At 46.2% G+C, this 27,912-nt stretch overlaps 2 protein-coding genes across 3 annotated transcripts in view; both read left to right on the top strand.

The window, feature by feature from the left end:
• Nucleotides 1-27,912, top strand: part of LOC132808475 (gastrula zinc finger protein XlCGF7.1-like) — a 506,159-nt gene that overhangs the window by 445,737 nt on the left and 32,510 nt on the right. The gene's annotated exons all lie outside the window — the stretch shown is intronic.
• LOC132808479 (gastrula zinc finger protein XlCGF17.1-like) lies at nt 5,131-11,140 on the top strand. 2 transcript variants are annotated; one of them, XM_060822146.1, is made up of 2 exons: nt 5,131-5,322; nt 9,303-11,140. In XM_060822146.1, exon 2 carries the CDS (start codon nt 9,661-9,663, stop codon nt 10,573-10,575), a length of 915 nt encoding a protein of 304 aa, XP_060678129.1. In that variant the 5' UTR covers nt 5,131-5,322; nt 9,303-9,660; the 3' UTR covers nt 10,576-11,140. The 2 variants fall into 2 exon arrangements, with proteins under 2 accessions (XP_060678129.1, XP_060678130.1); XM_060822147.1 differs by having other exon boundaries at nt 5,131-5,332.

Here is a 27,912-nt window from a genome sequence, read left to right as displayed (position 1 = left end):
GGTGCAGATTTGTAAGACCAGATGGCCTACTTCTGCTTCCAATTCTCTGTCACTGTCCAGGACAACAAGAGAACATAAGACATTGGAGCAGAAATTTAGGCCATTCAGCCCCATCAGGTCTGCTCCATCATTCAATCATGACTGATAAGTTTCTCACTCACATTCTCACACTTTGTCTCCGTAACCCTCCATTGCCTTGATACTCAAGAATGTCTCTATCTCAGTCTTAAATATTCTCCGTGACCTGGCCTCACGGCCTTCTGTGGCAGTGAATTCCATATATTCACCACTCTCTGGCTGAAGAAGTTTCTCCTTACCTCCATTCTGAAAGGTCTTCCCTTTACTCTAAGGCTGTGCCCACTGATTCTAATCCCTCCAACCAATGGAAACATCTTCCCAACTTCCACTCTTTCCAGGGGGTTCAAGATTCTGTGTTTCAATTAGACCCTCCCCCTCCCCCCCCCCCCCCCCCCCCCCCCCGCCCCCGTCCCGAGTGTGGGCCTGTTAATCAGCATGAAGCAGACCCTTCAGAATGAGTTACAGCAGGGATTAGGGTCAGCAAACTGAGAATGGAGGGAGAGGGTGTGGGATGGAGATTTTCAGCTTCTGGGGAATAAGAGAGGAAAGCGAGTTCACTATAAATTAGAATTGACTGGATGGGCTGATGAGCCAAGGAGTGACAGATGGAGTTGAATTTGGAGAAATGTCAGGTTTGCATTTTGGTCAAGCAATCCAGGCAGGACTGACACCGTTAAGGGGAGTGTTGCAGAACAAAGAGACCTTGGAGTGCAGGTTCATAGTTCCTTTAGAGTGGAGTCACAGGTAGACAGGATAATGAAGAAGGCATTTGGGATGCTTTCTTTTATTGTTCAAAGCATTGAGTAGATGAGTTGGGAGGTCATGTTGCAGTTGTACGGGTCATTATTTGGACCAAGTTTGGAATACTGTATTCAGTTCTGGTCTCCCTGCTACAGGAAATGTGTTGTGCAACTTTGAAAGGGATTGGTAAAGATTTGCTAAGCTGTTGCCAGAGTAGGAGGGTTTGAGCTACAGGGAGAGTCTGAATAGACCAGGATATATTATTGGTCGCCATTCAAAAGTGAGAACTGCAGATGCTGGAGATCAGAGCCATGATTAGAGTGGTGCTGGAAAAGCACAGTAGGTCAAGCAGCATCCTCCTGCCCGAAATGTTGATTTTTTTGCTCCTTGGATGCTGCCTGATCTGCTGTGCTTTTCCAGCACCACTCTGATCATGGCTCTGATCTCCAGCATCTGCAGTTCTCACTTTTGCTGAGCACAGAAAAAGACCCTTCAGCCCAACTAGTCCATGCTGACTATATTCGCAAACTAAACTAGTCCCACCTGCGTGTGTTTGGCCCGTATTCCTCCAAACCTTTCCTATTCATGTACTTATCCAAATGTCTTTTAAATGTTCACCTCATCTATACCCCTCATGATTTTATAAACCTCTGAAAGGTCATCTGTGCTCAAGTGAAAGTAGTCCCAGCCTCTGCACCGCTATGTAGGGAGATCCATATCCATTTATGATCTGTTCAATGCTGGTGCAGGCTTGAAAGACCAAATAGCCTACTCCTGCTCCCAATTCTCACTCTGTGTCCTGGACAGGAAGAGACCATCAGACATAGGAGCAGAAATATGACCTCCCAACTCCTGTACTCCTGGAGGGTAAAAAGACATAGCTTTGGCAAATACGGTGAAGGAGAATCCAAAGGGTTTTTACAAATACATTAAGGGCAAAAGGGTAACTAGGGAGGAGAAAGTGAGGACTACAGATGCTGGAGATCAGAGCTGAAAATGTGTTGCTGGAAAAGCGCAGCAGGTCAGGCAGCATCCAAGGAGCAGGAGAAACGACGTTTCGGGCATGAGCCCTTCTTCAGGAAGCTTCTTCAGAGAATAGACCCCTCCAAGATCAGCAAGGTGGCCTTTCTGTGGATCTGCAGGAGATGGGGGAGATACTAAACGAGTATTTTGCATCAGTGTTTACTGTGGAGAAGGACATGGAAGGTGTAGAATGTAGTCAAATAGATGGTGACATGTTGAAAAATGTTCATATTACAGAGGATGTGGTGCTGGATGTCTTGAAATGCATAAATCCCCAGGACCTGATCATGTGTATCCTAGAACTCTGTGGGAAGCGAGGGAAGTTGCTGAGATTTTGTATCATTGATAGTCACAGGTGAGGTGCCAGAACATGGTGCCACTGTTTAAGAAGGGCAGTAAGGACAAGCCAGGGAACTATCGACCAATAAACCTGATGTTGGTGGTGGGCAAGTTGTTGGAAGGAATCCTGAGGGACAGTATTTACACATTTGGAAAAGCAAGGACTGATTAGGGATCGTCAACATGGCTTTGTACATGGGAAATCATGTCTCATGAACTTGGTTGAGTTTTTTGAAGAAGTAACAAAGAGGATTGATGAGGATAGAGTGGTGGACGTGATCTATGTGGACTTCAGTAAGGTGTTTGAGGTTAGATCTCGTGGAACACAAGGAGAACTTGCTCGAAGGTAGAAGGCAGAGGGTGGTGGTGGAGGGTAGATTTTCAGACTTGAGGACTGTGACCAGTGGAGTGCCACAAGGATCGGTGCTGGATTCACTACTTTTCATAATTTACGTAAATTATTTTGATATGAACGTAGGAGGTATAGTTAGTGAGTTTGCAGATGACACCAAAATTGGAGGTATAGTGGACAGCGAGCAAGGTTACCTCAAATTTACAACGGGATCTTGATCAGATGGGCCAATGGCTGAGGAGTGGCAGATGGAGTTCAATTTAGATAAATGTGAGGGGCTGCATTTTTGGAAAAGCAAATCAGAGCAGGACTTATACATTTAATGGTAAGGTCCAGGGGAGTGTTACTGAACAAAGAGACCTTGGAGTGCAGGTTCATAGCTCCTTAAAAGTGGAGTTGCAGGTAGATAGGATAGTGAAGAAAGTATGCTTTCCTTTATTGGTCAGAGTGTTGAGTATAGGAGTTGGGAGGTCATGTTTCAGATGTATCACACCTCAGTTAAGTCACTTGTGGAATATTGCGTGCAATTCTGGTCTCCTTCCTTTTGGAAGGATGTTGTGAAACTTGAAAGGGTTCAGAAAATATGAACAAGGATATTGCCAGGGTGGGAGGGTTTGAGCTATAAGGAGAGACTGAAGAGGATGGAGCTATTTTCTATGGAGCATCAGAGGCTAAGGGGTAACTGTGTAGAAGTTTATAAAATCATGGACAGGGTAAATTAGACAAAGTCTTTTCCTGGGGCGGGGGAGTCAAGAACTGGAGGACCTTAGTTTAATGTGAGGGGGCAAAGATGTAAAGTCCCCCACCATAACCACTGTATTATTCTTACTGATAACTGAAATCTCCTTACAAATCTGTTTCTCAATTTCCCGCTGACTCTTAGTGGGGTATATAATACCATCCCAATAAGGTGATTATCCCTCTCATTTCAGTTCCACCCAAATAACTTTCCTGGATGTATTCCCAAGAATATTCTGCTTAAATACAGCTGTAATACCAACCCTTATCAAAAACACCACTCCCCACCTTGCTTGCCCCCTTTTCTACCCTTCCTATAGCATTTGTATTGTGGAACATTAAACTCCCAGTCCTGTCCATCACTGAGCCACGTTTCTGTGATTGCTGTCATATCCCATGCCCTGACTTCATCTGCATTTCATGTTAGGCCTCTTGCATTGAAGAAAATTCAGTTCAATTTACCAATCCTAACTTGTTCTCTGCTTTGTCCCTACCTACCCTGACTGCTTGACTCACTCCCTTTCCCAATTGTCCCAGTCTCAGATTGATCTCTTTCCTCACTATTCCCACCTAACTAGTTTAAAACCTCATGAGCAGCTCTCACAAATCTCCCTGTCAGTATATTAGTCCCCTTCCAATTCAGGTGCAATCCGTCCTTCTTGTACACGTCACTTCTACCCCAGAAGAGATTCCAACAATCCAAAAATGTGAGCCCTTCTCCCCTGCACAAGATCCTCAGTCATACATTCATCTTCTCTATCCTCCTATTCCTACCCTCACTAGCTCATAGCACCGAGAGTAACCCAGATATTACAACCCTCGTGGACCTTCTTATTTCAATTCCTGCCTAATTTTCTTTGACCCTTCAGAATCTCATCTTTTTCCCTTCTGATATCATTGGTTCCAGTGTGTACAATGATGACCTGCTTGTCCCTCTCCCCTTTCGGAACATTCTGCACCCTCTCTGAGACGTCCTTGATCCTGACACAAGGGAGGCAACACACCATTCTGATTATTCGCTGCTGGCTGCAGAAATGTCTGTCTGTGCATCTGACTAGAGGGTCCCCTGTCACAATCGAACACTTGGACCCCAGCATGCCCCTCATTACATTAGAGCCTGTCTCAATACCAGAAACTTGGCTGTTCATGCCACGTTCCCCTGGGAGTTCATCACCCCATACATTTTCCAAACCAGTATACTTGTTTGAAACGGGGATAGCCACAGAAGATTCCTGCACTAACTGTTTACCTCTCCTACCTTTCCTGGTGTTACTCCATCTATCTAACTGTATCTGCAGCTTTTCTCCCTTCCTATAACTATCTATTACACCCCCTAGCTCTTGTAAATTCCTCATTGCCTCGAACTGTTGCTCCAACAGATCCAGTCGATCTGATAGGAATCGTGACCAAGGACACTTGCTGCAGACAATCCTCAGTAACGTGGAAACTCTCCCTAATCTCTCATTTCCGACAGGAAGAATATATCGCTATACTAAAGGCCATTTTAGCTCATCCAAAATCTGCAGACCCAGATAACAACAATTTCTTTTTGCTCTTAAAAAGACGCACTCCAGGCTAAGTTAGCACTTATCACTTATACTTTTAAAATTTAATCAAGAGGCATTTTAATAAAACACTATAATCAAGAAAGAATCCATTCTGCTCACTTCTGAACAGGCTGAAAATTGAATAAAAAAAACTACCTTCGAACCCAAAAGAAACCCAACTTTTAGGGGCAGGGGGCGGGCACAACTATCGCCCCGCCCCCTATTGTGTCCGAATTCTTGGAGGACTCCTCCAACCACGCCCCCTGAACTGGCGAAGACGTCACTCTTTATGACCCCGCCCCTATACGAGCTGGCGCATGTGCAGTGTAGCTCCCGCAGCCGGACGGCGGCCGAAGGAACAAGGACCGAAACCGCTGGGTCCAGCAGCGCGTTCCGGGTCCGGGGATCCTTCTTCAGAACACGGACAGGCCTCAGAGACATCCCGGGGGAGGTCGCCAGGCCCGAGCGCCAAGACCTGGCTCCTGCCCCCGGGGAGAGGAGATGGTGAGACAGGGTAGGATTGGGAACCGGGGGAGGGGGGTGGGATTTATAAACTCCTCGGGGGATGCCTGAGGTCTCCAATAAAAGCCGCCCAGGCCCAGTGTTTACTTCACCGGCGAAGGACCCCTCGGGTTGCCCGGGCAACCGACGGCCATCTTTGTGAGGGTCAGGCGGAAGTTGTCTTTGGGCCGGGCTGGCGGGCGGCCATCTTGGTGAAGGCACCGTATGTCGTCATTTCCGGGAGGTAATTCCAACCTTGGGGCAGCCTTTGTGTCAACTAGAATTTCCTCATCTCACTCTCTGGGAGACCTGGCCCTGAGCTCGGTCTGTGTGCCCTTAAAACAGGAAAAGGAAGTGGGAGACAGGTCCAGAAAAAAAACAACACTTAGATGGGCTGTGAATTTGAGGTGAATTAATGTGATAATTTGTGGCACTGGAACAGGATGTGGGTGTTTCCGAGATGGCAGTGAGCAGGAGGGCATTGACGTGTTGGTGTTAGTTTCAGTTTGTAGACAAGAGAAAAGGGCGAACACCAGGAGTGGAGGAAAGACATGAGGATGGATTTGAATTTCAATGCAGGGGGAGGGATAATGTGTAGGATTCGAATTTAATACATTCAGCAAGTAGGTAGGAAAAGTGTTCTGTAGAAAGTTGAACTGTCCCCTCAGTCTTTTTTCCATCTTGTGCGCACAGTGATGTCTTTTGGACATTTCTTTTATAGGATGATGCGAGTTTCAGATGGGAAACTCAAGACAAACATCATAGCGTGGGAACAGACCCTTCAGTCCAACTCATCCATGCTAACCAGATATTCCAACCTAATCTAAATCCACTTGGCAGCAGCTAGCCCATATCCCTCTGAACCCTTCCTAGTCATATACCCATCCAGATGCCTTTTACATGTTGCAATTCTACTAGCCTCTACCACTTCCTCTGGCAGCTCATTCCACACATGCACCATCCTCTGAGTGAAAAAGTTGTCCCTTGGGTCTCTTTTATATCTTTTCCCTCTCACCCTAAGTCTATGCCCTTTAGTTCTGGACGTCCCCCATCCCAGGGAAAAGACTTTGTCTACTTATCCTATCCATGATTATGATTTTATAAACCTCTCTATAAGGTCAGTCTCCAATGCTTCAGGGAAAACAGCCCCAGCCTATTCAACTTCACCCTATAGCTCAAATCCTCCAAATCTAGCAACATTTTTGTAAAGCTCTTCTGAACCCTTTCAAGTTTCACAACATCCTTCCGATAGGAAGGAGACCAGAATTGCATACAATATTCCAAAAGTGGCCTAACTAATGTCCTGTACAGCCACAACATGACGTCCTAACTCCATTAATTATTGCTCCGACTAATAAAGGAAAGCATACCAAACACCTTCACTATCCTATCTGCAACTCCACTTTCAAGGAGCTATACACCTGCACTCCAAGATCACTTTGTTCACCAACACTCCCTGGGACCTTACCATTAAGTGTATAAGTCCTGCTAAGGTCAGCTCAAGATTTGACAATAGGATGACTTGGGCCATAGTCTGGCGTTTGGATCAACAGGTGCTGGGGATTTGTAAACTTTTAATCCCATCAATTTCCCCCAACACCATTTATACACAACTGCTCATTTCATTCAGTTCTGCTCTCAATGGGCCATGTGTTCCCCAACATCTTGGGGATGTTACTTGTGTCCTCCTTTGTGAGGATCAGAGCAACGTATGTGGTGAATTGGTCTGCCATCTCTTTATTCCACATGAGACCTTTGCCTGTTTCTAAGTGTAATTGTTTTCACTAATGCTTTTTTTGCCTCTTCACATAAACCCATTTCCCCTTCTAATCAATCCTTTTGTTGAAACCTAAGCTGCTCCCAGTCTTCAAATCTGCTGCTTTATTTTTAGCCAATTTGTACGCCACTTCTTTGGATCCAGTGCGATCCATAATGTCCCTTGTTAGCTGTGGCTAGGCCACCTTTTGTGTTTTATTTTGTCAGACAGGAAAGAACAACTGTTCCTTCTGGTGCTATTTAAATGTTTGTCATTTCTTTCAATAATGTTCCCTCATTTGTTGTAGCCAGTTCTTGTTTCTGCCTGTTCTTGCTTTAGATTTAAGTCCCCAGTCTCTGAATCAACTCTGTTCCTCTTCATCTAAATGGAATGTTCTCTCACTCAGTTCTTCACTCTTCTGCAAGGGGCCTCTCACAGCTACATTGCTGATTATTCCCTTCTCATAAAGAATTAACACTTTGGAATTAAATTGCCATTGTCCAACAGAACCACGGCCACTTCTGCAATATCGTGTCTCCCTCCTATTGGAAGGATGTTGTAAACATGAAAGGGTTCAGAAACGATTTGCGAGGATGTTGCCAGGGTTGGAGGATTTGTGCTATAGAAAGAGGCTGAACAGGCTGGGGCTGTTTTCCCCGGAGCATCGGAGGCTGAAGTGTGACCTTGTAGAAGTTTATAAAATCATGAAGAGCATGGATAGGGTAAATAGGCAAGGTCTTTTCCCTGGGGTGGGGGAGTCCAGAACGGGAGGGTAATTGGTTCAGGGTGGGGGAAAGGGGCATGTGTAAAACTGACCAAAAGGGCAATTTATTAACCCAGAGGATGGTACGTGTAAGGAATTAGCTTCCAGAGGAAGTGGTGGAGGAAAGTACAATTACAACATTTAAAAAGGCATCTGAATGGGTATATGAATAGGAAGGGTTGAAAGGAATATGGGCTAATGCTGGCAAATGGGATTTGATTGATTTGGAACATAGGCAATAGGTGCAGGAGTAGGCCATTGTGCCCTTTGAGCCTGCACCACCATTCAATACGATCATGGCTGATCATCTTTAATCAGTATCCTGGTCCTGCCTTATCTCCATAACCCTTGATTCCACTATCCTTGAGAGCTCTATCCAACTCTTTTTTTTAAAAGAATCCAGAGACTGGACCTCCACTGCCCTCTGGGGCAGAGCATTCCATGCAGCCACCACTCCCTGGTGAACAATTTTCTCCTCATCTCTGTCCTAAATGGTCTACCCTGTATTTTTAAGCTGTGTCCTCTGGTTCGGCACTCACCCATCAGCGGAAACATGTTTCCTGCCTCTAGAGTGTCCAATCCTTTAATAATCTTATATGTCTCAATCAGATCCCCTCTCAGTTTTCTAAACTCAAGGGTATACAAGCCCAGTCGCTCCAGTCTTTCAGCGTAAGGTAGTCCCGCCATTCCAGGAATTGACCTCGTGAACCTATGCTGCACTTCCTCAATAGCCAGAATGTCTTTCCTCAAATTTGGAGAGCAGAACTGCACACAATACTCCAGGTGTGGTCTCACCAGGGCCCTGTACAGCTGCAGAAGAACCTCTTTTCTTCTATACTCAATCCCTCTTGTTATGAAGGCCAGCATGCTATTAGCCTTCTTCACTACCTGCTGTACCTGCATGCTTACCTTCATTGACTGGTGTACAAGAACACCCAGATCTCTTTGTACTGTTTGGTACAGGCGTGTTGAACCAAAGGGTGTTTCTGTACTTTATGTCTCTATGACCCTGGCTTTCCAACGATGTTTGCCACGTCTGTATGTTCAGTTTTTCTCTGGTGTCGGTGTTAATGCCTCGATGTCTCATTTTGTTCCCCCCTTCCCGGGTCGTTAACCATTTTGTGTCTGGTTCTTCCTCAAGAAGCTGCATTGCAGGTTCACCCTGAATTGGCACTTTTTTTTTTGCTTCCCAAAATCAGACCTGCTCACTCTCAGCAGTATCCCAGTGTTGTGAAAGATATTACCTTCCGGGTGGAGTTATCCAAAATGCGGAGATGTCAGTCTTGATGTTTTTGCTTTTCAGCCCCTGGAAGATCCTTCAGGAGAATTAGTTAGAGCGGAGTGAGATGGTGCTTTCAGTTTTGTGGAATAAAAAAAAGTATTCCGTAGAAAGTAGAATTGCTTGTTCAGAATTTCTACCCTGGACTGACAGTGATGACCTTTGTAATCTCTTTCTTTTTACAGAGTATTTGAAGATTTGAAGACGGAAGTTTCAACATCAACAGATGAAGGGTTATGCCCGAAACGTTGACTCTCCTGCTCCTCGGATGCTGCCTGACCTGCTGTGCTTTACCAGCGCTGCACTTTTCAAATCTGACTTCCAGCGTCTACAGTCTTCACTTTGATGTCAATGTCTGACAGTCACTCAGTCCATCGGGAACGTAACAGTTTTCAACTATGAGTCTGTGAGAAGGAGGAAAGCTTTTTGTTCCCATTTGAGTACGTTTTCAGCATCAATGGGATTGGATGAGAGACCCAACTGTTGCAGCGCACTGAATGAGGTGTGTGTAGCAGTTATACAGCCCGGAAAGAGCAATTCACGATGTGTTTGTGCGCGGCTGAAGCTTTGGCCATGGAGAAACCCAAGGAATCCCGCCCCATGGAGAAACCATGGAAGTGTGGTGACTGTGGGAAAGGCTTCCGTGCTCCGTCTGCCCTGGAGATTCATCGGCGCCGTCACACCGGAGAGAGGCCATTCTTCTGCCCTGAGTGCAGGAAGGCCTTCAGCAATTCCTCCGCCCTGCAGGCCCACCAGCAGGTCCACACAGGGGAGAGGCCATTCCCCTGCACTGAGTGTGGGAAGATCTTTAGCAATTCCTCCATCCTGCTGAAGCACCGGCGGGTCCACACGGGGGAGAGGCCCTTCAGCTGCCCTGAGTGCGGGAAGGCCTTTACACAGGCGTCCATCCTGCTGACCCACCGGCGGATCCACACTGGGGAGAGGCCATTCTCCTGCCCCGAGTGTGGGAAGGGATTCAGTCAGGTGGGCAACTTGCGTACGCACCAGAGGGTCCACACCGGGGAGAAGCCCTTCAGCTGCCCCGAATGTGGGAAGGCCTTCACCTATTCCTCCGACCTGCTGAAGCATCAGCGCGTCCACACCAGGGAGAGGCCCTTCAGTTGCCCCGAGTGCGGGAAAGGCTTCAGCGATTCCTCCGACCTGCTGAAGCACCAGCGGGTCCACACGGGGCAGAAGCCCTTCAGCTGCCCCGAGTGCGGGAAGGCCTTCAGCGATTCCTCTGCCCTGGTGAAGCATCGGCGAGTGCACACGGGGGAAAGGCCCTTCAGCTGCCCCGAGTGCGGGAAAAGCTTTGCCCGGTCCTCCAACCTGCTGACCCACCGGCGGATCCACACGGGGGAGAGGCCCTTCAGTTGCCTCGAATGCGGGAAATGCTTCACCCGCTCTTCCCACCTCCGGAGCCACCAGCGAGTTCACATGCCATCGCAGGGGGATTGAAGGAGTGACGGCCGAGTGCCATTATTGACTGGACTATCAACCCAGTTCCAGGGATTCCGGATTCAATTCCCACCGCGACAGATGGTGGAATTGGAATTTGGTCAGAAATCTGGAGTTCAGAATCTAACGGTGAAACCATTTTAGGGGTGTGGGGGTGGAGAAACCCCCATCTGATTCACTCAGTCGTCCCAGCTGCATCCTTTACCCGGTCTGGCCTGTATGTGACTCCAGGCCCACAGCAGTGTGGCTTATTCCCCCCGCCCCCCGCCCCCCCAAAAGCCCCTGGCAAATGGGCGAGGAGAAACTTACTTGGACACAGGGTATGGGTTGAAATTGCTGAGTGAGGCAATACTTCCTCCGGGTTATGGTTGTAATGAGGATCCAATTACAAAGAGACAATTTCGTGCTGGCCAATATTAAAGAAAGGGGAGGCAGGGGTCTGTGTGCACTTTGATCTTGAGGTGTTTTGTTTTTTAAAAATCTGCTTTGCTTTCTCTGCCTTTTTGCTGGAGAGAATCTGAAGCTGTAACAAAGTTGGGTCACAATAAAGGGTTACCTGAACTTACCCCCGGCTCAGACTCTCATTGAAGGCTTTGAGCTCCAAGAGGTTTTGGTTTTAAAGCTGCTCATTTCTTTCAGCCTCATGCAGAGTTTCCAATGTTGTGTATCAGATGGAGCAGTGAATGAGGAGCCAGTATCGTTAGAATTTTTTCAGGAGTACAGAGTGCACCGTGTCATCGGCATTGTAAGGTTTCCTGGCAGCACCAGGAGCTGTGGGCTGTATTCACTGGGAACGATGTGGAAGTGCCGGTGTTGGACTGGAGTGGATAAAGTGGAAAAAATTACACAGCACCAGATTATCATCCAACAGATTTATTTGGAAGCAGTAGCTTTCGGAGTGCTGCTCTTTCATCGGGTAGCTATGGAGCAGGAACATATCGCAACCGATCAGTGTCATACTACTGATAGGATATATTGAACAAATCAAGATTGTGGTTTAGTCTTTCATCTTCTAGAATGGGTTGTGGGTTTTGTAATTAATATGTAAAGCTCAGAAGTACTTTTGAGTCACATTCTTGAGATGACTTAAGGTTTTATAAAAATCAGTGACATCTCAGCTCAGTAAATGAAGAATGTGAGGTTTGACTCTGTCTGTATCCCAATCTTGAATTTCCAAAGTAGGAATGTATAAAATATTACATGGATTGACTGCCTGCCGATTGTGTGCTTTTTTTGATCAAAATTGAATGTATCTGCAATTGCAAATTTACCCCATTGACCTGTGTGTGTCTGTGCATGCATCAGAGTGTGTGTGTGTGTGACTTTGTGTGTGAGAGTTTGCCTAAGAGTATATGTTTGCCTGTGTGCATGCATGGTAATGTATGAGGAGTATAAACCTGTGAGAGTGTTGAGTGGTGTGTGTCTGTGTTTGAGAGAGAGCGTGTGTACGAGAGAGAGGTATAGATAAAAGCGAGGAATTGCATTTTGCTTAAAAAAAGAAGGGGAGGAATTGCAGTTACTGGCAGGGCCCTGGGTTATGTTGTAGAACAGAGACATGGAAGTATGGTTCAGGTACATAGTTCTTTGAAAGTTGCATCACTGGTAGACTAAGTGGTTAAGAGTTGTTTAGCCCACTTGCCTTCATTGTACACACCGTTGAATGTTGGAGTTGGGACATCATTTTGAAATTGTACAGGATGTTGGTGACGCTACTTTTACAACAGAGTACAGTTCTGGTGGCTCTGTTCTGGGAAGAATACTATTAGAGAGGGTTCGGTAAAGAGTTACCAGGATGTTGCCAGGACTGAAGGGTTTGAGTTATAAGGAGAGGCTGAGACTTTATTCTCTGGAGTGGAGGAGGTTGAGGGGTGACCTTATTGAGATTTGTAAAATAATGAGGGGTGCAGGCAAGGTGACTAGCAAAAATAGTGAGGAGCATGTTTGGTTAGGTCGAGTCACGGGGGAAAAGAAATATTGGTTCTACCGTTTCTTTTTCTCCTATTGGCATTTGGAGACTTAAATTTGTCAGTAATCGCAGCATTGCCACCGAGTGTACGGCGCATGCTCCTCCGTGTCAGCAAGAACGGCGCATGCTCCTAGCTGTCCGCTGCAACGGGGGCGATCTTCTTTAGAAGCCAATGGAGAGCCTTGGAGGACCGAACGGAGAGTAGTCCTCCTGCCAATGAGAACATCCCCTATTGTCTGAATGCGGAAGTTGTCCCATGAGCTTCTGAAGCTGCTGCTGTTCCTCTCTCTTTGAATGAAGATTGAGCTTCACTCCAGAGTGCAACCTCCTTCCTCTGTTTAACATCTGGGAGTACGGCACTCTCTTTTCAATTTCTTATTTCATTGTGGGCTTCAATTGTTGACTCGCAGCAACTGAATGTAAAGGCAGTGAATCCAGGGAGGAGCAGTCTCAGGAAATGTTGATCCAGGTCTGCGTCTCAATTGGCAAACAGTCCCACAGTGTGAAGTTATAGCCTTTGCTGTGGGGAAGAAAACAGCAGAAAGGAAGTGCATTGTTTAATTGGTGATATATTGGGATGTGGGAAAGGGGAGGACTGCAGGTGTTGAAGATCAGAGTCAAAAAGTGTAGCACTGGAAAAGCACAGCATTCAGGCAGCTTCCAAGGAGCAGGAGAGTTGAAGTTTCAGGCCCGAGCCCTTCATCAGGAATGATGTGTGGATGGACAAAGGGGCCTCAGCGTCCTCCTACACCAGTCACTGCCTGTTGTCAGACAGGTGCAGCAAGCAATCAGCAAGGCAAGTGGTATATTAGCAAGAGGAATTAAGTTCAGAAGTGGGGATGTCTTCCTGCAGTTCGGGGGTCATTAAATATATTCAAGGCTGAACTCATCTGATTTTTGAACAACAAAGAGGTGGATGTTTCTGGGGGAACACAAGAAAATGGTTTCAAGGCCAGTATAGAACAATTACAAGTTGGACAGCACAGAAACAGACCCTTCAGTCCAACTAGTCCGTGCTGACTATGTTTACAAACTAAACTCATTCCACCTGCCTGTGTTTGGTCCATATCCCTCCGAATCTTCCGGCTTTTGCTGCTCCTTGGATGCTGCCTGAACTGCTGTGCTCTTCCAGCACCACAAATCCAGAATCTGGTTTCCAGCATCTGCAGTCATTGTTTTTATCTCCCTCTGAACCTTTCCTATTCATGTCCTTATCCAAACATCTTTTAAACGCTGTTACTGTACCTGCATCCACCATTTCCTCTGGACATTCATTCCACACACAAACCACTCTCTCAAAGGAAAAAGGTGCTCCTCATATCTCTTTTAAAATCTTTTCACCTCGCACCTTTAAAATTTGCTCCTAATCTTGAAACAACTCCTGCCATTCACCTCATCTATGCCCCTCATGATTTTATAATTCTCCTATAATGTCGCATCTCCACTTCCTGTGTTCCATTGAAAACATCCCAGCCTATCCACCTAGATGTAGGTAGATTAATATCCAGTTATGATCTGTTCAAAGCTGGTGCAGGCTCGAAAAACCAAATGACCTACTCCTGCTCCCAACTCTCTCACTTTGTCCAGGAAGATAAGAGACCATAAGACAGGAGCAGATATTTGGCCATTCACCACATCGGGTCTGCTCATACCATTCAATCGTGGCTGATCGGTTTGTCAACCCCATTCACCTGCTTTCTCCCAATACGTCTCGATCCCCTTGATACTCAAGAACCTACCTGTCTCAGTTTTAAATATACCCAGTGACCTGGCCTCCACAGCCTTCTGTGTCAAGGAATTCCATAGATTCACCACTCTCTGGCTGAAGTTTTTCCTTTTCTCCATTCTAAAAGGTCTTCTGGTCCTAGTCTCTCTTACCAATTGAAATATCTTCCCAATGTCCAGGTCGTTCAGTATTTGGTATGTTTCAATTAGATCCCCCTCCTGGTGAGTATGGCCCTGTTAATCAGCATGAACCAGACCCTTCAGGATGTGGTACAGCAGGGATTAGGTTCAGCAAACTGAAAATGGAGGGAGAGTGTGTGGGATGGAGATCTTCAGCTTCTCTGGAATAAGGGTGGAAAGAGATATAAATGAGAATTGATCGGATGGGCTGATCGGCCAAAGAGTGGCAGGTTGAGTTTAATTTAGAGAAATGTGAGGTTTGCGTTTTGGTCAATCAATCCAGGCAGGACTTGAACAGTTAAGGGGAGTGTTGCAAAACAAAGAGACCTTGGTATGCTTTCCTTTATGGGTCAGAGCATTGAGTACGGGATTTGGGAGGCTGTTGCGGCTGTGCAGGACATGTGGTTAGGCCACTTTTGGAATACTGCATTCAGTTCTGGTCTTCCTGCAATAGGAAAGGTGTTGTGAAACTTTGAAAGGGGTGGGAAAACTTTATAAGGCTTGTTGACAGAGTTGGAATGTTTGAGGTACAGGGAGAGGCTGATAGGCCAGGGATATTTTCACTGGAGCATCAGAGGCTGAAGGGTGACCTTATAAAAGTATATAAGGGGCATGGATCAGGGCAAGGTGTTTTCACCTAGTCCAGAACTAGAAGAACATAGGTCTGAGGTGAATGGGGAAAGGGAAATGAGCAGAATTTTTTTCTCACAGAGGGTAGTGGAGGTGTGGAACCTGCTGCCAGAGGAAGTGGTGGAGGCTGAAATAATGACACAATCTAAAAGGCATCTGCATATGTGAATAGCAAAGGTTTGGAAGAATGTGGGCCAAATGCTGGCAAATGGAACTGCGTTAATTTATGATGTCTGGCTGGCGTCTGTCTAGGTTAGGGTGGATTAACCATAGGATGTGCAGGTTAGGTGCATTAGTAAGGGTTAAATGCTGAGCAATAGGAGTTGGAGAATGGGTGTGGATGGGTTACCCTTCGGAGGGTCGGTGTGGACTCCCTGGGCCGAGTGGCCTGCTTCCATACTATGGAACTTCTCCGAAGGGAAGAGGTTTTGCAAACTGCGCAGGCGCACTGCGGACCAGACGGCCGCCGCCCGGAGCAGGCGCAGTGTGGGGGCTCCCGCTGCCGGCCTTGCTCCATTGGTGACGTCACAACGCGGAAGTGGCCATGTCAGTTTCAGAGTGCAACTCCTTCCCTCTGGGGAACTCTGCATCCAGGGAGGGAGGGGGAATCTGTTCACTTGTAGCAACTGGAGTGAATCCAGGGAGGGAGCAGACTCTGCAAACTAAAGGTGAGGAGAGACGGATAAAGGGAGGGGGGGTGACCTGAAAGACTTTTATAAAATGAAGAGGGGCGGGGAGAGGGTAATTAGACAAGGTCTTTTCCTTGGGATGGGGGAGTCCAGGCCTGGAGGTTAATAAGTTAAGGGTGTGGACGGGGGTGGGGGCGTTTGTGATTTAAGCGGCCTAAAGGGGTATTCTTTTTACGCAGAGGGTGGTGCATTTATGGAATGAGCTGCCAGAGGAAGTGGCTCAGGCTGGTACAGTTGCAGTATTTTAAAAGTCATCTGGTTGGGGATATGAATAGGAAGGGCTCAGAGGGATTTGGGCCAAGTGCTGGCAAATGGGACTAGATTAATTTTGGATATCTGGTCAGCGCCGAAGAGTTTGATCCAAGTGTCTGTATGTCTGTGACTCTGGCTTTCCACAAACATTTGCGACATCTTTACCTTCAGTTTCTCTCTGGTGTCTGTTAATTCCTTGATGTCTCATTTTGCTCCCCCGCTTCCCGGGGACGTTAACCATTTTGCGTCTAGTTCTTCTTCAAGAAGCTGTATTGCAGGTTCACCCTGAATTGACACTCTTCCCAAATCAGACCTGCTCACTCTTAGCAGTATCCCAGTGTTATGAAAGATATTCACTTTCAGGTGGAGGTATCCAAAATTCAGAGAGATGTCAGTTTTGACGTTTTTGCTTTTCTGCCCCTGTAAGATCCTGAATCAGCACTTTCAGGAGAATTAGAGTGGAGTGAGATCGGGGTTGGGGGGGGGGGGTGAGATTGGGATGGTGCTTTCAATTTTGTGGAATAACAAAAGAAAAGAATGTTCCACAGAAAGTAGAATTAATTGCTTGTTCAGAATTTCTACCCTGCACTGACAGTGATGACGTTTGTAATCGCTTTTTACAGAGAATTTGAAGATCTGAAGACAGAAGTTTCAAAATCAACAGGTGAAGACCTTATGCCCGAAACGTTGATTCTCCTCCTCGGATGCTGCCTGACCTCCTGCGCTTTTCCAGCGCTGCACTTTTCAACACTGACTCTTCAGTGACTGCAGTCCTCACTTTGATGTCAATGTCTGACAGTCACTCAGTCCATTGGGAACGCAACGGTTTTCAACTCTGATTCTGTGAGAAGGAGCAAGGCATTTTGGTTCCTGTTTGGGTACATTTTCAGCACCAGTGGGACTGGATGAGAGACCCTACTGTTGCAGTGCTCTCAGTGAGGATCGTGTAACAGCTATACGGCCTGGGAAGAGGAATTCATGTTGGGGAGGGTCTCCACACGTGTGCAGCTAAAGCTTCGGCCATGGAAAAACCCGAGAAATCCTGCCCTGTGGAGAAACAGTGGAAGTGTGGCGACTGCGGGAAAGGCTTCCGTGCTCCGTCTGCCCTGGAGGTTCATCGGCACATCCACACGGGAGAAGCCGTTCTCCTGCCCCGAATGCTGTAAGGGCTTTACCCAGGACTCTATCATGCTGATCCACTGGCGTATCCACACAGGGGAACGGCCCTTCCAGTGCCCGAGTGTGGGAAAATCTTCAGGAATTCTTCAAACCTGCTCAGGCACCAGCGGCTCCACACTGGGGAAAGGCCCTTCAGCTGTCCCGAGTGCGGGAAGGCCTTTGTCCGGGCCTCCCACCTCCTGACCCACCAGCGGGTCCACACGGGGCAGAGGCCCTTCAGCTGTCCTGAGTGTGGGAAGAGATTTACCCAGGCCTCCAACTTGCTGACCCACCAGTGGGTCCACACACAGTAAAGGCCCTTCAGTTGCCTTCACCTGCTCCTCCCGCCTGCGGAGGCACCAGCGAGTTCACGTGCCATTGCAGGGGGATTGAAGGAGCGACGGCCAAGTGCCATTATCGACTGGACTATCAACCCAGTTCCAGGGACACCCAGGTTTGAATTCCACCGCAGCAGATGGTGGATTTGGAATTTGGTCAGAAATCTGGAGTTCAGAATCTAACGGTGAAACCATTTTCGGGGGTTGGGGGTGGAGAAACCCCCATCTGATTCACTCACGTCCTTTTTAGGGAAGGAAACTGTCGTTGTGGGAGAGGATTCACTTGGTCATCCCAGCTGCATCCTTTACCCGGTCTGGCCTACACGTGACTCCAGACCCACAACAGTCTGGTTGACTCTACACTGCCCTCCCCCCCCCCCCCCCCCCCCCCCCCCCCCCCCCCCCACTGGCAAATGCGTGGAGAGAAACTTACTTGGAGACAAGGTATGGGTTGAAATTGGTGAGTGAGGCAGTATTTCCTATGGGTTACGGCTGTAGCAAGGACCCAATTACAAAGGGACAACTCGGTGCTGACCAATAGTAAAGGAAGAGAGGGGGGTGGCAATGTGTGCACTTTGACCTTGAGCTGCTTATTTAAAAAACAGCAACTTTTTCTACGCCTTTTTGGTGAGGGGGGGGGGGGGGAATCTGAAGCTGTAACAAAGTTGGGTCACAATAAAGGTTACCTGAACTTACTGCCGGGCTCAGACTCTCATTGAAAGCTTTGAGCTCCAAGAGGTTTTTGTTTTAAAGCTACTCATTTTTTTTGCAGCCTCCTGCACTGAGTTTCCAATGTCGTGTATCAGGTGGAGCAGTGAATGAGGAGCTAGCATCGTTAGAAATTGTAAATTTTTTGTGAGTGCAGGTACTGCATCGTTTCATCAGAATTGTAAAGTTTACTGGCAGCACCAGGAGTTGTGGGTTGTGTTCACTAGATACGCGTATCTTTACAATTAAGAATACCTAAAATGATATATTCAGAAACATAGTTGAAGTCTGAAAGCATTTTAAATTTTTTAAAAGAGCTGTTGAAACCTTTCTGAAACTTGCACTGAATTATATGCAGTTTAACCACATATTGGAAGGGGTGAATGGCCTGTTCCTAGTCTTGTGAAATTGGTTCTGACTATGTAGAAATAGAGTCATAGAGTTGTACAGCATGGAAACAAACCCTTCAGTCCACGCCGACCAGATATTCTAAATGAACCGAGTGACCCATTTGCCAGAATTTGGCCAATGTCCCTCTAAACCCTTCCTATTCATATCCCCATCCAGATGCCTTTTAAATGCTGTAATTCTATCAGCCTCCACCACTTCCTCTGGCAGCTCATTCCATAAACGCCATAAACGCACCACCCTCTGCGTGAAAAGGTTGCCCCTTAGGTCCCTCACAAATCTTCCACCCCCTCCCCCCAACTCTATGCCCTCTAGTTCTGGACTCCCCCCTACCCCCAACCCTGGGGAAAAGAGATACAAAAGTTCATTTACTCCCCCCACAGGATAAAGAGTTGCCCAGAGGGAGGGGGTTTCACTCTGAACCTCACAAGACCAGTTCTGTGCAGTGACATCAACAATGGAGTGAGGGGGTGGGGTAAGGTGTCTGGGTAATGGGGTGGGGCCAAGCTGAAAGCAGTCTATGCACCATTTGCAAAAATCCCAACCCGAGGAATCCACCCGAGGCAGATGGGAAATGGAAGCCTTTCCCACAGTTGCCACACTTCCACGGTTTCTCCACGGGGCGGGATTCCATGGCTGAAGCTTCAGTTACACACAAACGTGTGTGGAGCCCCTCCCCACCCAGAATTCCTCTTCCCAGGCCCTATAACTGTTTCAGGCTCCACACTCAATGTGCTGTAACAGTAGGGTCTCTCATCCAGTCCCACTGATGCTGAAAACCTACTCAAACAGGAACCAAAAAGCTTTGCTCCTTCTCACAGACTCATAGTTGAAAACTGTTGCAGTCCCAATGGACTGAGTGACTGTCAGACATTGACATCAAAGTGAAGACTGTAGACGCTGGAGAGTCAGTCGAAAAGTGCAGCGCTGGAAAAGCTCAGCAGGTCAGGCAGCATCCGAGGAGCAGGAGAGTCAATGTTTCAGGCATAAGGCCTTCATCTGTTGATTTTGAAACTTCCGTCTTCAGATCTTCAAATACTCTATAAAGAGAGATTACAAAGGTCATCACTGTCGGTGCAGGGTAGAAATTCTGAACAAGCAATTCTACTTTCTGTGGAATATTCTTTTCTTTATTATTCCACAAAATTGAAAGCATCATCCCACTCTCCCTTCTCCTCTGTTCTCACTCTGCTCTAACTAATTTCCCTGAAGGTGCTGATTCAGGATCTTACAGGGATAGAAAAGCAAAAATATCAAGACTGACATCTCTCTGAATTTTGAATAGTTCCACCTGGAAGTTAATATCTTTCACAACACTGGGATACCACTGAGAGTGAGCAGGTCTGATTTTTGGAAGCAAAAAAAGTGTGTCAATTCGGGGTGAATCGGGAATACAGCTTCTTGAGGAAGAACCAGACACGAAATGGTTAACGTCCCCAGGAAGGTGGGAGCAAAATGAGACATCAAGGCATTAACACCGACATTAGAGAGAAAGTGAACCTATTGACGTGGCAAATGTTAGTGGAAAGCCAGAGTCATAGAGATGTACAGCACAGAAACAGACCCTTTGGTCCAACTCATCAGTACCAACCAGATATTCTAAATTAATCCAGTCCCATTTGTCAGCACTTGGCCTATGTCCTCTAAACCCTTCCTATTCGTATACCCATCCAGATGCCTTTTAAATACTGTAATTGTACCAGCCATCACCACGTTTTTTGGCAGCTCATTCCTTACACGCACCACCCTCTGAATATAGGAGTTGCCCTTTAGGTTCCTTTTAAATCTCACCCTCACCCTGAACCTATGACCCATCCAGGGAAAAGACCTTGTCTATTTACCCTATCCATGCCCCACATGATATTATAAAAGTTTGTAGGGTCACCCTCAGCCTTTGGCGCTCGACAGAAAACAGCTCCACCCTGTTCAGCTCAAACCCTGACAACATCCTTGTCAATCTTACCTGAATCCTTTCAGGTTTCACAACATCCTTCCTCTAGCAGAGAGACCAGAACTGCACACAATACTCCAAAAGTAGCCAAACAAATGTCCTGGAGAGTGCACAACATAACTTCCCAACTCCGATACTCAGAGGACTGGAAAAGTTTTCAAAACCCACAAAAGACAACCGGGAAAGAATGGAGGGACAAACCGATCTTGGACATCAGGGTGGGGAGGGGGGGGGGGGGGTGGAGGTGGCGGATGGGAATGAGGGATGGAAGCTGAATGTGCTGGAGCCAAGGCGGAGGAAGAACAGAGGATGCAAAACCGGCTTGAAGGAATACTTGAGGAATACTGCATGTGCTGTACTTGTACCTGTTGCAGTTACTGGTGGGAATCGGGTTCATTTTAAACATCGAAACAGAAAACTATCTACCCCTCCGCCTTCCCAACGTCAATCCTTCCGTCCCTCCTCACCTGGGTAACTAAGACACATACCTGAGTTTGTGGAGTCTCCTCCCTCCCTGGATTCACTCCAGTTGCTACAAGTGAATAGATTTCCCCTCCTCCCATCTCTGTCTCCCTCCCGGGATGAAGAATTGCCCAGACAGAGTGAGATTCACTTAAACGGACAGGGCCACTTCCCTGCTGTGACATCAACATATCAAGAGGCGAGTCACAGTTTGCAAAACCCCTTCCCTTCAGAGAATCCCCACAGTGTGGAAGCAGGCCACTCGGCCCAAAGACTCCATACCGACCCTCTGAAGGTTAACCCACCCACACCCATTCCCCTACACCTGTTGCTCTACATTTACCCCGACTAACCTGCACATCTCTGGGCACTAAGTAATTCAGCATGGCCAATCCACTTTAACCTGCACATCCCTGGGCACTATGGGTAATTTGGCATGGCCAATTCCCCCCGGACCTGCACATACAAATTCACCCCCATAGATGTGTGTGTGTGTGTGTGTGTGTGTGTGTGTGTGTGTGTTTGCATGAGAGAGAAAAAAAATCTACATCAGTTTATCTCTGCCTATTTGCTAACAGGTGCTTTATTTCTGTTGGTGTAAATATTGTTGTAAATCATAGCTGGGTGCTAACAGTTAGATGGAAGGGAGACAAAATTCCCCAAGTAGGGCACCATGAGAATCCTGGGAGAGCCCCATTTCTGGTTTACTTCTGAATGAACAAACATTAAGCACGAACACCTATTTATTTCTAATTTTGTTTCATTTTTCTTGTTTAATTCTCTGTTATGACTACACTCTGTGCCTGGATGGTTGACAGGCTGGGAGATTGTGGGTTGGGGCTTGATTACTGAATGTTTTATTGTTCCAGAAGGTGTAATAGGGAACAGGGAGATCGACAGAGGACAGAGAAATCAGGCCCTGAAATCCGAGGTGACACCAGGCTACCGTGTGCTCAGGGCTTTGATGAGCAGTGCCAACCCTCTGCCTTTACCTCACTTCCCATCTGACTACCCCCTCGATATTCAGGATCCAATCCTTGTCATCCTGAAGCCATGTCTCTGTTAGGAGTCTCAGATCATAATTATTCTCTTCAATGTGTGCAGTTAATTCATTCACTTTTGTTACAATGCAGCACACATTCAGACACACTGTTTTTAGATTCAAGTTTTGTGACCTTTAAAATCCAGTTTTGATTGCTGGTACATTTACTCCCCTTGTACCTTTCTATCGTTCTCTGATGTTTATTTTCCACATCACTATACTGCTCACATGCCTTGATTTGGATTGGCCATGCTAAATTGCCCAGAATGTCCTGGGATGTGCAGATTAGGTGGGTTAGCCATGGGAAATGAAGGGTTATAGTTTGATAGTAATAGAAGCAGGAGTTGGCCATTTGGCCCATCCAGCCTGCTCCACCATTCATTAAGATCATGGCTGATCTATCCATCGACTCAGCTCCTCCTCCCTGCATTGTCCCAACTACCCTTCATTCCCTACCATTGCAAATACCCATTCAACTCTGTGTTGAGTTTAGAGTCATAGCAATGTTCAGCATGGAAACAGACCCTTTGGTCCAACCCGTCCATGCTGACCAGATATCCCAACCCAATCTTGTCCCACCTGCCAGCACCCGAACCATGTCTCTCCAAACCCTTCCTATTCATATACCCATCCAAATGCCTCTTAAATGTTGCAATTGCACCAGTCTCCACAACTTCCTCTGGCAGGTCATTCCATACACACACCAGCCTCTGTGTGAAAAAGTTGCCCCTTTAGTCTTTTATATCTTTCCCTTCTCACCCTAAACCTACGTCCTCTAATTCTGGACTCTCCACCCCAGAGTAAAGATTTTGTCTATTTATCCTATCCATGTCCCTTATGATTTTATAAACCACTATACGGTCACCCTTCAGCCTCTGACGCTCGAGGGAAAACAGCCCCAGCCTGTTCAGCCTCTCCTTATAGCTCAAATCCTCCAACCCTGGCATCATTCTTGTACATCTTTTCTGAACCCTTTCAAGTTTCACAACATCTTTCTGATATGAAGGAGACCAGAATTGCACGCAATATTCCAACAGTGGCCTAACCAACGTCCTCTACAGCCGCAACATGACCTCCCAACTCCTGTACTCAGTACTCTGACGAATAAAAGAAAGCATACCAAACACCATCTTCACTATCCTATCAACCTGTCACTCCACTCTCAAGGAGCTATGAACCTGCATTCCAAGGTCTCTCTTAGTGAAGATGCCTCTCCTGCTTCCATGGGCAGAGAATTCCATAGATTCACTACTCTTTGGGAAAAGCGGTTCTTCCTCATCTCGGTCCTAAATCTGCTCCTCCTAATCTTGAGGTCTTATCCAGCAGCAGAAATGACTTGATAGCGTAGGGCTTCATCCCCACCGTGCAACAAATTCCCATCTTCCATCAAAATCCCGGATGTAGTTACTCACTCAGTTGCTGTCTCACAAATGCAAGATTTCATTGTAACTTCTTCTGCTCCCATTAAGGGCAAAACATCTTTGAAAGCTGCTCTGAAACTCCAGCCTTCACAATCACACTTCTGCTTTCACTGAAGAAGATTAGAGTCATACAGCACGGAAGCAGACCCTTTGGTACAACTCGTCCATTCTGACCAGATATCCAAAATTAATCTTGTCCCATTTACTAGCATTAGGCCCACATCCCTCTGCATCTGGATGGGTACATGAATACGAAGGGTTTTGAGGAATATTGGCCACATGCTGGCAAATGGAATAGATTGATTTCGGATATATGGTTGGCAGAGACGAGGTGGGCTGAAGGATCTGTTTCTGTGATGTATGACTCTAACTGTCTTCGGTGAAAACAGAAGTGTGGTTGTGAAGATGGGACTTTCAGAGCAGCTTTCAAAGATGATTTGCCCTTACTGGGACGAGAAGAAGTTACAATGAAATCTTTCATATGGGAGACAGCAAGCAACTAAGTGAGTACATCCGGGATTTTGGTGGCAAGTGGGAATTCATTGCACTTTGAGGATGAAGCCCAATCCTATCCAGTCATTTCTGCTAGTGGCTGAGACAAGGCCTCAAGCTTTGGGGGAGTAGGTTTAGGACAGAGATGAGGAGGAGGAAGTGAGGGCAGTTGCTTTTCCCAGAGAGTAGTGTATCTGCGGAATTCTCTGCCCGAAGAAGCAAGCTCCAAAATGCCCCGGTCCTAACTCTTCGACTTGACATACCCGTGAATGTAAACTCTGAAGTGTTTTGGTTAACTGATGCAAATATTTCCACTTGTTCAACAATCCAGTGCCGGCTGTTTCAGTCATTGAGATGGTTTTGATTCATCTACTAAAAAATCTATTCCTATGAGACAATATTCATGACAATGTACGCGAGGTGATACTATATATGCAAGTTGTAGACAATTAAAAAAGGCCGACCAAGCAAGGAGGTGGTTAACAAACCCAGGGCATCCCTCTTAGAGTATGCATCTTGTTTGTTTACAAATTAAACACACTTCAGATCTTTTCCTAGCTGCTTTCTGAAAATCTGGGTGCCACCAAGTTTGTGAGTGTGTCCAATAATGTACGTAATCAACAGAAATAGGCAGCAGCAAAGAATGAACACAAACCCGTGCAGCAGGGGGCACCCACATTTTGGTTTGAGTATTGAGGGAGTACCCTTTTTGAGGCCCCTGTGATATCAGTACCATACCCAGGCTAATCTGCATTGAAACCAGATTATGAAGTTTTAACCTTTCTGCAAACTTCTGCCTGTGTGTGTGTCTCTGTAACATTTTCCAACTTTCTTCATATCTCAGTTTGTCAGCTTTTGTTTATTCCTTCCTTCCTTCCAAGGGTAATGAGGCACTCACATTCCAGAACAGCCCAAGTTAGGGAGTTGAGCCTCATAAATCCTGGCTGTGACACATTGCTGCTTAACCAAGTGTGCAAACTCTAAATACCTCTCAGCTGTTCCATTTGCAAATCGAACACTGTTTTCAAGGCAAGTTGTTCATGTCTCTGCATTAGTCCACAACCCGGGGAAATACAAAGGAGTCTTTAATAGTTGCCCAATGTGTCCTGTATACCAAATTCATTCAAGTCTGGACGTCCTGAAGCGAGCAATTATACTTCAGATTTCTACTCGCCAATTAAAACTAATGTTGGGCACTCAAACAGATCGGAGGCATCTTGAAGCATGCCACGGTCCTCAGTGTGGGTCCAGGGCTTATCAAATAGGGTTTCACCTCTCGTAACCCTGGGGCAAGCAAATTCATTATTACTAACTTTGGAAAGCGCACGTGCTCTCAGCAACATTACATCCAGACACTAGGACCCTGTTGAGTTCTCTCACGAGTATCTTGTGGCTGAGTAGGGAGAATTGTATCAACATTTCTAACAGCACTTTTGTCCCTGGCCAGCTTTCCTCTTTATTTTGGACACAACAAAAGTAGCAACCACCCTCTATATTTCATCTCTCAAAGGATATCAGCCAGTGACCTGAGAGGACCAGGGTATCTCCTGCCTGACTCACCAACTGTGGGGGATGGAAATAAAGCCCCATGTCAGGAAAGAATTTGTTTATCAGGAAGCAGTACAGCTGCAAGGCCAACCGTCTCCGCTGAGCCTGGGAAACACAAGCTTTAGCAAACAGGCACTAAGTTGAGATTCAAAATGGTTTCCAGGCTTTAATATGTGACAAAATGGCTGACCCAAATCTAACAATTCTCCCACATCGCAGGGAATAAAACAAGAAAAATGAAACAAATGAGAAATAAATAGGTGACCGTCCTTAATGTTTGTTCATTACGAAGTAAACAAGAATTAGGGGTCTCCCAGGATTCTTATGGTGCCCTACTTGAGGAATTCTGTCCAACAAGTTTAATTGGAAGCAGTATCTTTCGGAGTGCAGTTCCTTCATCAGGGGATTGTGGAATATAAGATTGTAAGACACAGAATTTATAGCAACAGTTTATAGTGTGATGTAACTGAAATTATATATTGAAAATGACCTGGATTGTTTGTTAAGTCTCTCATCTGTTCGAATGACCATGATAGTTTCAGTTCTTTCAAATGTAAATCACAAAACTTTTTTAAATAATTAAATCCTCAAGTGAACTTTACCAATTGGTGTCACGTCAGCCCAGATAATGTATTGAAGGTGTGAGCTCCCCTGTGTGAGACTGTCTGTGCCACAATGGTTAAACTGACTTACAGAATCTTACATGGATTCATGCAGTTTTTGAGCAAAGTAAGACATAATTCTGCAAGTACAAATTCACCCAACAAATTTGTTTGTATGTGTGTGGGGATGTATATTTGCAGATACATTCTATGTGCATTTTTTTAAGAAAAAATCTACAGGCAGTCAATACATGTAATAGTTTGTAAATTCGACTTTGGAAACAGAACCAGTCTGACACAAGATTGGGATACAGGCAGACTCTGATCTCATACCTTTAATGCATTGTCTGAGCTGAGATGTGTGCTTTTGCTATAAAACCTTGTTATCTCGAGAAGGTGACAACAAGAAGTTCTGGGATTTACATTGTAATGAGACCTGCAACCTATTTGAAAAGGTGGAAGACTTAACAATCCAGGCTTGTTCAATATACCATTTCAATGGCAGGACACTGGAATGTTTTGCTCTAAATTGTGTCTTAGGATCTTATCCTCCACAGCCACCTGATGAAGAGGCAGCACTCCAAAAGTTACTGCTTCCAAAGAAGCCTGTTGGACTACAGCCTGGAGTTGTGTGATTCTAGAATCTGGTTTCCAGCATCTGCAGTCCTTGTTTTTAACCTAGTTGATTTAACCCTTGCAAGGATGCCTGCCTTGAAGAAGTTTTCCTCCTCTCTCTACAAGAATCTCAGGGAGTCCCTCTCCCACTGCAACTCTCAGATCATTTCCTCTGCCCTGAAGCTCTTCAACCATGTCCTGAAACAGACTCACTACCACAGCCACATTTGCTTCCTCAGTGCCTGCCTCCGTAACCAACTCATCCTACACAGATTCCAGACCATCTTTAAACCAGTAGAGTTCGGATCCGAACAGGCCAATCCACCCTCCTATCTGGCCTATCCCCTCCATTCCCACCCCCATTTACCTATTGTACTCTATGCTACTTTTTCCCCACCCACACCCTCCTCTTGATATGGGTGATGTAATTTCTGCAGTTTAACTAAGGGTTAATAAGTAAGGGTGAACTGTGAGACTGAATGTAAGTTAGCCTGGAAACAGGGAGAAACTGTTATGTCAAAAACATGGCGGTTTGTAACCTTAATGAAACTGATGTAAGCTGTTAATTAAAACTAGGCTGCTATGAAGCTAGGTAACCTTGGCAATAATACAATAGAAGCTCTTAATATATTAGAAACATACAGATAACCAAGGCCTGGGATAGAGAAAAATAATGTAATGTTTAAGAAACAGGTGGCCATGATACAATAGTAGCGCTCAGAATATTAGAAACATACAGATAATCAAAGCGTTGTCAGAGAAAAGCGTGAAATGTTTTAACCAATGGAATTGTCATTAATGTTTTTACATGTAAAAATAATGTAGAAATATCAGTGCTGTAAAATCTTCCGGCGCGATTTTCCGAAGCTTTATTTTTTGGAAGCCGCCCAAACTTGCAAGTTTGAAATAAACATCCGTTGCTCATTTGTGTGTCTCGCAGCATTTCGATTTGCCACGGGAAAAGCGGTAGCCGGAGGGGATGAGGGCTGGTGCTGACAGCTTGGAGTTCGCCTCCTAGGACGGGACCTTGTGGACAGTCTCCCTTGAAGTCAAGGGTTAAAGGACAGTCCGCGGTCGGCAGAGTGTGGAGGCAGAACTCGGTTGATCTGAATCATAGCCCTAGTGTAGAGTAGTTAGCCGAGTGTCAGGG

The sequence above is a fragment of the Hemiscyllium ocellatum genome, assembly GCF_020745735.1.
Source record: "Hemiscyllium ocellatum isolate sHemOce1 chromosome 27 unlocalized genomic scaffold, sHemOce1.pat.X.cur. SUPER_27_unloc_6, whole genome shotgun sequence".
In the NCBI taxonomy this organism is placed as follows: domain Eukaryota; kingdom Metazoa; phylum Chordata; class Chondrichthyes; order Orectolobiformes; family Hemiscylliidae; genus Hemiscyllium; species Hemiscyllium ocellatum.
The sequence above is the reverse complement of the archived record's forward strand: the minus strand, read 5'-3'. Positions and strand labels throughout refer to the sequence as shown.